Source organism: Rhizophagus irregularis, chromosome 16, assembly GCF_026210795.1.
Source record: "Rhizophagus irregularis chromosome 16, complete sequence".
NCBI lineage: Eukaryota > Fungi > Glomeromycota > Glomeromycetes > Glomerales > Glomeraceae > Rhizophagus > Rhizophagus irregularis.
Genome location: NC_089444.1, coordinates 3,601,869 through 3,612,911, shown reverse-complemented (window position 1 = coordinate 3,612,911; position 11,043 = coordinate 3,601,869). Strand labels below are relative to the sequence as shown.

Genomic DNA, 11,043 nt, shown 5'->3' with positions numbered 1-11,043 from the left:
AAGAAAAACTTTGAATCTTGTTGATTTAAATGTATTGCTTTAATTATTAATTTATCATTATTGCAAATTTATTTTATTGATTGAACATTTTTATTACAGACTTTAGATTCACTTGTAAAAGATAAGAAAGATTGGATGAGATGTAAAGGTTAATGGGCAAGCTCATATCAATACCTACTTTATGGAGAGCACTCAAACATCTTGGAATAACAAGAAAAAAGGTTCTATAAGATTTTAATTCATTTTATTTTATTGCTTAATTATTAATTAAATATTTCTATTCTAGTTACAAAAAGCTGCAAAAGAAAGGAGTGAGCTTTTACGTAGCGTTTTTATGTATAAAATAGGAAGTAAATTCAAACCGGAACAGCTTGTTTTTATTGATGAAACATCAAAAGATGAAAGGAGTTTATCCAGAGCCTACGGATATAGCATAAAAAATGTAAAGGTTGAAAAAAGTATTGTTTTTGTGAGAGGTAAATGGTATACTATTTTACCAGCATTGACATTAGATGGATTTATAGCTGCTGATATCATAAAAGGAAGTTGTAATAAAGTAAGATTTCAGATATTTATTCTTACACAAGTGGTATGTTGCTTATCTATTTACTTATTTTATTTAAAATAAATGTATATTTTATATTTGTTTTTTTAGTTACCTCAAATGAATGAATATCTGAATAAAAATAGTGTAATTGTAATGGATAACACAAAAATTCATTATGATGAAAAATTGACAGGATCAATTGAACAAATGGGATGTAAAGTACTTTATTTGCCTCCATACTCTCCAGATTATAATCCCATCGAAACAGCTTTTTCTGGAATTAAATCAGGGTTAAAAAAATATAGAATATTTGTGTAAAGCTGCACCGATCCCAAATATCTACCTTTATTAGCATTGTCTCATGTAACACCTGATATGGCAAAAGTTTATTTTAATGAATCAATTTTTTCATATTAATAAACTCAATTTGTGCATTTTAATTGTAAATCAAAATCATTTTATAAATTTTCAAATAATATTATTAATTGAATAAAAGAATATAACAAAAAAATGTTATGATATAAATTTTTTTGCTTCTTTAATTAAATTTAATCTACGTCCCATTATTTCTATACCAAATTCATTTAATAAAATTTCAGGACTCATCTCTGCAATTTGTGATACAGTAATCTCCTCCTCTTCAAATTTTTTACAAAACTTTGTATATTTACCTTCACCATATTGTTTATCAAGTTCTTCCAAAAACTCTCATAGATAATTCAAGAAATTTTGTATTATTATTATTATTATATAAAGTATCAGATTGTAAAGTTGAAATATTTGATGGATGTGATAATGTAAATTGATGGTAATTGTTGTGATGATTGATGTGAATGTGGATGCGATGGTGGATGTGATTGTGGATGTGGTGGTGGATATGATGGCCATCCATAATAATAAGAATAAGCATTCGGTTGTGGAATATTATAATGGGAATAACAGTTTATAAATTTATTACTTGCTGATGCTGTTGACGATTGATTTGATGATGGAACCTTTAGAGAGTTTTCCCTTCCAAAATTAGGACGTGGTGGTGGAGTTTCATAATCACAATGGTTCTTATACTGTAATTAAAAATATGTGTTAAAATAAAAAAATAAATAATTGTTTAAATTAATATAATTACAATTTCATTAGTCCACATAGATAAATGTAATGTTGTGAGCGGTAAATGTCTATCATCTTTGATGTAACAATATCCTGTTTTATGGATATTACATCCATGCTTTTCTTTGAATTTCTTATGAATTTCCCCTTTCATAAGATCGATTTCATCCAAATTTGATTCTTTAGGAACGGAAGTTTTCTTTTTTTGTTTTGAAGGTGGCGTAATCTCATTTTCTTCACTTATAGATTCTTCATCATCATCTAATATTAAATGGTTATAAATTAAAAATATAAATAAATTAATAAATTAATAATAATATTAAATAAATAAATGTTTAAGAAATATAAATACCTTTTTCTTTTCGCTGTTTCTTTTTTTTAAATAGTGACGGTAATCAACAAAACTTTATTAGAGCTAGTTAACCTATAATATTCTTTTATGAATTCTTCAAAATCTTCCTCTTCTAAAATAGTACTAGCTCCTATTCCTTTTTCTGATTTATATGATAATTCATAATCATTATGAACTAATAAACCAACTTCTTAACAAATCCTTTGTAGTATTAGTTCTTCAAATTCATAATAATAATCAACTGGCTTTTTTTCTAAAGTAATTGCCTTCGCTGGTTTGGTTAAATCAGGTGTTTTAATTAATAGTTTAAAGCAAAAAGATGAATCTGAATTAGGCGTGTTATCTACTTTAGAAATTTTATCAGATTGCTTTATAGTTGTTTCACTTTTTTCATTTATCAAAATCTGATTATTTTCTTGCGTTGGATCTTTATTTTTCTCACTTTTATTATAAGTATTTTGATCTCTAGTTAGCTGACTATTACATTTGGAACATAAAGTAAAATTAAATTTTTTTGAAAAATTAGAATCATATCCATATAATTGATTACTAGGATGTAATAAAGCAACTAATACACTGTGACATTTGTTAGGATCATATACACCATTTCTAACGAAACCAAGTTATACTTTTTTTTTTACTATTAGTTGGTTTAATAGTTTTATTACAACTACAATTGTCAATTGCTAAATTAGAGTTACAATAAAGGCACTTTTGACATGAATAACAGGTTCCCATTTGATACTCTCGTTCTTTAATACTAAAGGTTTCAGTTTTTTTATAAGCTTTATAGTCTTTACAATCGTTCACTGCAAAATTTTTGTACACAGAAATTAAATTTTCGTGTTTGATATTTGTGATAATCTTTAATTATTAATAATTGGCACATGAAAAGTGGATAATATTATTGGATAATTTTAATCATTATTGAGTTTTGAGTTTTGCACGTGAACTACTATTACAAAAATAACAAATACACATATTTCTGAAAACGGCGATAATAACAAATGGCGAAATGTTTTTTTAATGCAACATTATGAAAAAACATTTTCGCAACGTTTTTTTCTAATACAACATTATGAAAAAACGTTTTCGCAACGTTTTTCAATAAAATATCAAAAAAAACGTTGCAAAACGTTTTTTTCTAATATAATGTTATAGAAAAATGTTTTCGCAACGTTTTTTAATAAAATATCAAAAAAAATGTTGCAAAACGTTTGTTTCTAATATAATGTTATAGAAAAAATGTTGCAAAATGTTTTTTCCAATATAACCTTATAGAAAAAATGTTGCGAACCGTTTTTTTCTAATATAATGTCATAGAAAACGTTTTCCACAACATTTTTTAATAAAATATCAAAAAAAATGTTGCAAAACATTTTTTTCTAATATAATCTTATAGAAAAAAGTTTTCGCAATACTTTTCAATAAAATATCAAAAAAAAGTTGTGAAATGTTTTTTTCTAATAAACCTGACGTTTTTAATTAAAATAATCAATTTTTTTTGATTTTTTAATTATAAAAACACCAAGCTGGACATTTTTAATTAAAAAAAATTGATTTTTTTGATTTTTTAATCATTAAAATGTCAAGTTTGACGTTTTTAATCAAAAAAAATAATTTTTTTCATATTTTAATAAAATGATCGACATATTGTTAAAAAATGTTGATTTATTCATGATCTGTCAAGTTAACATTCTTTTTGAGCAGCACAGTTAAACTCAGCGCAAAAAGTTTCCATAGTGAATGTTCACTTTCTCTGTACATGTACATGTACATGTTCATGTTCTTGCTCTTGTACTTGTACATGTACAAATACTTAAGATTAAATTGTATGGAAAGCCGTCCTTGACAAAAGGTTGATGTCCAAACATCATGAAATATAATATTTAGACATCATGATGGTATGTCTAGACATCATGTTTGATATATGTAGGATGATGTTTGTACATTATTTAACATGATGTGAAAGACATCAACCGACATGATGTCTAGACATCATGCTGATCAAATTACCAAATATAGTATATTTATGAGTTACACAAAATAAAATTTACTATATTTGGTAACATGATGTCTAAGACATCATGTTGGTTGATGCTTGAGCATCATGTTGAATGATGTACAAACATTATTCTACATATATCAAACATGATGTCTAGACATTATCCAACATGATGTCTGGATATCAACCTTTTGTCAAGGATGGCTTTCCATAAAATTGAGAGTTTTTTACGAAAAAGGCAATTTTTTTTGTATCCATGGCAACTATGCATGTGGATGATTTTCAAAAACGGAATAGAAAATTTAGGTGAAAATCTGACCAAAATGAAATGATCAACCAAAATTTTTGCTTTTTAAAGTAAAAAATCGCCTAAAAATCCTACTTGGGTGTTAATTTTGCGAAAATATAAAGAAAAAAAAACTCTCTCTCCTTTCTCTCACTTTTCTTAATGGAAATAATATTTCACTCATTTTAAAATACTCGTATTTAAAGAAGTTGCCCTAAATACCTGGTTAAAACACCAACTTGGTTTCCGCTACTTGTCTCTATTGGGTCCAGCGGCACTTGTTCATATGTTTTGAACGACTTTGGTTATAAGGTTGAAGAATCCAAGCTGGAAGGAAGAAATTTCCATTTCGCTCAGTGGTGAAAGTTCGCTTTCTTAATAATAAGGGGTTGTTCCTGGTGATAGTTTGGTGAAATTTCCCTCTTTACCTAGGTTTTTACTCCTTTGGGTTGGTTTTCCTAGGGTTATGAATTTTTCTTATTTTTTTGGTGAATTTTTCTCGTCTTTCTTTTTTGCCTTCTGCTTTTTGGAGTTTTTCTGGGGGGTAGGGGGGTATCCCAAAATTGATCGACATCAGGTGGTTTGTAGATCTTTTCTTTTGAGAGAGTTGGGTGTAATTTAAGGGGGGTGCAGATCTTGGTGATCAGTTTTTGGTCAGGTGAGGTCAAGGTGGCACATGTTTGGATTATCATGAGTTTTTACTACAGTTTAGTTTAGATTGGAGGGATCGTTCGAAATGAGGTGGGTGTCCTTTCGGGGATTGCATGACACTAAAAAGTTCCCTTTAGTTTACTCTTAGGTAGTTTGTTAACTCTGGTAATATAGTCACTTGGAGAATTTATTTTTATCGACCAGTGTGGGGGATTTTTCCAACCAGGGGCTGGCGGTTCAGTTTGATAATCTGCGGGGTACGGGCTTCAACTTACCAAAACTTAGGTTTACCTAGGCGAGAGTATGGGAGGCAGTGGCGTTATCTGGGTTTTTGTGTCGTGGGGTCTAATTTTAGTATCTCACATTATACCTTCTTCCTGTTAATTGCCCACCGGTTAGTAGTATGAAAACCCCAATTCTGGCTCACCTACTTATCTCATAATCTAAACCGTTTATTAATATTTTCACCTACTTATATGCTACATATTTTATAACCTAAATCACCTTTTTTATATTTTTACCTACTTATCTCATAATCTAAACCGTTTATTAATATTTTCACCTACTTATATCCTACTTATTTCATAATCTAAATCATTTATTAATATTTTCACCTACTTACCCCCCAACCGAACAAGAAATAGGATTTCAAAGCTAACGGAGCCAAAAAAGGTAAGGAAATATTAACCCATCCAGGAAACCAGCCATGGAGTCAATAGAGCGGAATAGCAAGGCAAGCAATTACCCTTATACCGAGAAAAAATGTAATTGAATAAAAGATTCACATATAAAAGACTTACAAGATGTCACAATACAGACCATTACTAAGACGTATACTAGGCCAGTTTGAACTCAACATAGAAGAATGGGTAAAGGAAATAATGTGGTATTTAGATATAGCATATTTAAAAGCTTTAGATTCCGAATTTAGCAAAGAAAGTATGTTAGTATCTGGATTAGAAGAGCTAGTAGAAATATTTGATGAGATGTTAGAAGGTGATGATATATGGATACATCCATCACTTTTATCACGAATAAGATATTCTATTCTACCAGATGAGATGGCAATATATGAAAGATTTTCAGATATCATTAAGAACTTCTCAGAGGATAAAGAATTAGCATATGCATTATTAGACTTAGTAGAAATATTATCAAAAAAGAAACCTACAACATTCAACATTATAGATTACAATATACAAAGAATATTCACGAATCCTAATGATGAATATAGAAATGAATTCAGCATCTACTATATTAAAGGAGATGAAGATATGGACGAAGACACAGATGAAGACACAGATGAAGACATAGATGAAGTAGAGCAGAATGAATTCAATGAATACTATCAGAATCTTGCACCGACCACCGAGAGTCAGCTGGATAGACTAAAAAATGAGTTGGCTATAACTCTATGTGACGAATGTCTTATGCCAACAAGAAGTCATGAATGCGATTGCTGGATTTTACAAATAGAGGGTTTCTAGTTTTCAGTGAAACCATTTTTTTACCTCTCGCAATCTGGAATAGGTGCATCACAAATAAAATCCCCAAAATCATTCGGATTAGAAAACAACTTCTGTAAGAACTTATAAACCATATCAGCATCCAATTCAGTCTTAGTGCCAAATATATTAACCTTACCAGATTTAGGCCAGATATGTACCCGAATCTTTGAAGTAAAGATTATAGCAATTTTAGAATGAATATCACCTGCATCATTCTTAATATACTTTATTGGAAAGGGAAGAATCTCACGAATACCATCTATAGATTCTAAAGCATATGCTAAGGTAGAAAGATTAATAAACTTATCACCCCCAATATTAATCACAAATTTATAATTGCGCAGGAGAGCCTTATTTTCACCCACAAGTTCTACAGAAGAAAATTCAGGTAGGGAACATTCAGAAAGGTAACGTAAGAAGATAGCAACAGGATCAAAAGACCCGAAAACTTGTATACTACCAGATTTAGGAAAATAACGAATAGTATGTACAGTATCAGCTAAGATGATAACAAACTCAATGCATGCATTAAAAGTGCTACCATCCCCTGTACGTCGCCGTCTATTTAATGGATTGTCAGGTGTACTTCGTCTGCATCGCCTCTCACCTTTTGGTTTAGACAAGTATTGTTCATAACCCTCAAAAGCTTTATGAATAAAGTTGCTATTAATGGCAATAACATCCTTAGTAGGTTCAAGCTTATGACCAAGCACGGTGTAATCAAGCCCTTCAACATTGATCTTAAATTCAGTAACAGTAAGAGATGGAGTAAGTTCACTAAAAGTAAGCATGTCTGGTTTTTTCTATTGATAGAAAAGAAATGTTCAAATTATTTTATCCTAAGAAAAAATCTAATTAAATAAAACTTCTTCATCAATATCTCATATGAGATACCATGACAAACAATAGCTTACCTTTCGAACTTTTAGAAAAGATATTCAAAACTTCATATGAAGGTACTTACTCCCGTTGGCATTATCTTTGCAATTATGCATTAGTGTGTCGAAAATGGGCTGTAGTAGCAAACTCTCTCCTATGGGGTGAAACAGACCTTTATAACCTCTATAATATTAAGGAGTTCCAAATGTACAAACATCTCACAAAACCAGGAACAGTATGTGGAAAATATATCAGAAAGCTTAATATGGATGGGGTAAAATTATGGCCCATTTGTATTGTAAAAATGCTACAAGCTTGTCCCAATATCCAGGAACTTAGCATAATAGATTATCAATACTATGGTGGAAAAGGTGACGTTAGAGATTTGCTAAGTGAAATCCTGCATATATTACCAAACCTTCAAAAGCTAGATATCAGATATAGTCGATATTTTAAAAATAGAAATGCCATTGAAAAACTCATAGAAACCCGTAAAGACCTAGAAATCAGAGTAACATGGCAAATGTAATATTTGTAAAGGCTAATCACTACCGAAAAAATTTGGGCACTGCCCTGTTACTGCCCGTCACTGCCGAAAAAATTTGGGCACTGCCCTGTCACTGCCCGCTACTGCCCATCATTGCCGCAGAAGTTTGGGAAACACATGGATTTTTCCTAGCAAGATGACGCTTTAACTTAGAGGGAAAGTCAAAACTTGCTCCACATAGATGACAGGTTAATCTTCCTCGAGAGTGTGAATTTTTTTTAAGTCGATAGTATCCATCTGCAAGGAAGTCACGTTAGTTTTCCGTTTATGTAGAGAAATTGGAATGGTAATTTTTTTACGTGATGATAGAGGGATGGTCAGTTGCCGATTTTGGAAATCTAGAATGACATTAGCACGATCAATCCAAGGTACACCTAGCAATAAAAAGTCCTTATCACTCTTAATAACCATGAAGTCATCTTCAATTTTTTTAGAGTTCTCCCCATCATATACAAGAATACCAAGACCATATACTGTCCCAATAGTATCAGATTTTGTTGCAACACCACTAAGATCAGGAGCATTACTTCTATCAACGTCAAGATTTAGGCGCTTTACAATATTGTTAGATATCAGAGAACTATCAGAACCAGTATCGAAAATTGTCGTAGGAATAACTAAAGATTTTTCACTCTCAGGTGCGACTACTTTGGTCTTAATAGTGACTACATCACTAGCAGACTTGCGGTTAACAATTCCAATACCCGCTATAGAAGACCATAAGTCATTATTACATATAACATCATCATTTTTACGGATTAAATTTGCAGCCATACTATTAGTTACAACCGAAATCATAGGATGAAGGATAGATGTGAAAAGGTCCTTAACATTATCCCAAACTTTTTCACGTGTTTTTATCGAGGGTTCTCCTTTAAGCTGACTGAGTACTGGTTCTTTATAATTAATGAATTCAGCATTCAGAGCATTGTAAGCAGATATAACAGTCTCTTTTGGTACAGCATTAACGAAGGATTGAACCAGAAGCTTTAAGAGTTGTATAAAAACCTCAAAGATAATACGCTGCCTTTCAAGTTGTGATTTTTTCTTATCAGTAGGCTTTTTATCTACACGTTTCCTTTCTGTAGGCTTTTTTTTAATCCATAGCAGGCATGTCCAGAGTCTGAATCACTATCAGAGGAGTCAGAGGAGTCAGAGGCGTCAGAAGAGTTAGAGGAATCAGAGGAGTCATGTGCATAATTTGTTTTCCTCTTTCCCTTCTTAGATTTTGGACAGGAACTCTTAGTATGACCAGATTTTCCACAACTTGAGCATTTCTTTGATTTCTTTGGTTTGCGTGTACCTGAACTTATACCAAATACCTGATTACCACGGTAAATATGGTCAGATGGTAAATTTTTATTAAGTTCTGTATCAATAAATATTTCAAGATCACTAAGGGTTACTTTACTTATATCAATATCTCTTGGAAGACCTAATTTATATGCTAAAGCAAGTAATCTCTGAAATGATGTATCATTTTGAGGACTTGAAAATGGACTAGAAGATGGTACTGGTACTGCAGATGATCTAGCTGTAGTCATAGGAATTTTAGAATTTATAAGATTCTCAATATCCGCTAAAGTTGGACCCTGATATGTAACTATAGGAGTAGGTGGCATATCTGTCCTGTATTTCTCAACTTCTTCCAATTTATTCAGAATAGATGCAACTGAATTTTCTAAACCAATACGTCGCGCATCCAACTTATTTTCACTGGAAAGACCATTTAAGAACTGTTGCCGTACTAATTCATTCTGATTTACCTCTGGAAGAGTTGGATATGCAAGTCTAACCATTCTTCGTAATTTAGAATAGAATCGGCTTACAGTATCACTACCCTGAACAATAGCATTAAATGCAAGTTTAGACTTTTCAGATGTTATAGTAGGGAAGTAATGCTTAAAACGATATATTAATTGTCCAATACGTATTCCAGGAGCCACAATTGTACCTCCATTATTAGCATTAGGATTATTAACAGCTATATCAGTAGGACGACCCTCGACTATTGACCAATCTTCATCCCATACAGTATGATCAGGTATAAAATTAGCACCAGTAATAGTATTAACTGCAGCTGCTTGTCCATGTAATACACCAGCCCCTCCACGAAATTGATTCGCCGCTACAGCCTGTATAGCGCCATTATTCAAAGCATTAAAAGCAGCAAGATTGGCCACACCAGTATTATCCAGAAGATTTACACATTCCCAATTTTTTCCTTTGATATGTGTTTCATACCAATCTCTAGCATCATCTTCAAGTAAAGTTTCAAAGATCCCATGAATCCTAACACGAGTCCTAGCATTAGCAGCAGGATCAAGTCCAGCAGACTCACACCATTGCCTGAATTCTTGAAGCCAAAGTTCTGGATCTTCACCAGATGCTCCTCTAAATTTTTTAGGTGCATATCCTGCCATTATAGGTTGTTGTATTACCGGAGGGTTATTTTGTAATGCTAGAATCTGTTGATTCAAATTATTGACCTGATTTTGCAAATTTTGACCATGATTGCGACAGTTTAAAAATTGCCCTCTCCATGCTCGAGCTTGCTGAATGATACCATTAGCCCGCCTTCTACTTCGCTCTGTTTCAGTATTATAGCGCTGTAATAATCTATGAGCATTTATTCTACTCTCATCACGTTCTCTCTGGACATTAGCTAGTTGGATTTGACTGTTAGCAAATTGAGCCTGGATGTTAGCCAATTGGATCTGAGTATTTTGTGCAAGGCCTTCCCAATGTTGGCGATGACGCACTTCATTTGCATATGCATCCTCATAGGTACGTCTTGTTCTTAGTATAGTAGCACGTGTATTATTAAGTTCTCGTCTAAGATATTCTTCACGGTTATGTGCATCATCTAACAAACCTTCAAGTCTATCCTCCATATTATCTTGATCTTCTATAATATTTCGCAACTCATTAGCATATCGGATAATGGCATCAAGACTATCATTTGCAGTGTTAAATAAATGATTTATATGAGGGTGTGCTGCTATAGTTGTACGATCAAGGTGAATACGAACACCAGTTACACTATTTGCTATAGTTGTCCGATTATTTAAGATTTCTGTAATAGGGTCAGGAGGAATTGCTGCCATGTTTTTCCGTTGTCTATTAGCAAGTTCTTTTATTCGATCTTTGAGTTGAATATT

The 11,043-nt window shown here is 31.9% G+C and overlaps 2 protein-coding genes across 2 annotated transcripts; one reads left to right on the top strand and one right to left on the bottom strand.

Moving 5' to 3' along the window:
* Window positions 1–1,305: 1,305 nt before the first annotated feature.
* Window positions 1,306–2,744, bottom strand: OCT59_008480 (uncharacterized protein; the record flags this gene model as incomplete). Its single annotated transcript, XM_066142501.1, has 4 exons — window positions 1,306–1,611; window positions 1,674–1,915; window positions 2,203–2,574; window positions 2,648–2,744. The coding sequence occupies 4 exons, from the start codon at window positions 2,742–2,744 to the stop codon at window positions 1,306–1,308; spliced, it is 1,017 nt and encodes a 338-aa protein (XP_065999377.1).
* Window positions 2,745–5,751: 3,007 nt separating this feature from the next.
* Window positions 5,752–6,435, top strand: OCT59_008479 (uncharacterized protein; the record flags this gene model as incomplete). Its single annotated transcript, XM_066142500.1, has 1 exon — window positions 5,752–6,435. The coding sequence occupies one exon, from the start codon at window positions 5,752–5,754 to the stop codon at window positions 6,433–6,435; it is 684 nt and encodes a 227-aa protein (XP_065999376.1).
* Window positions 6,436–11,043: the final 4,608 nt, after the last annotated feature.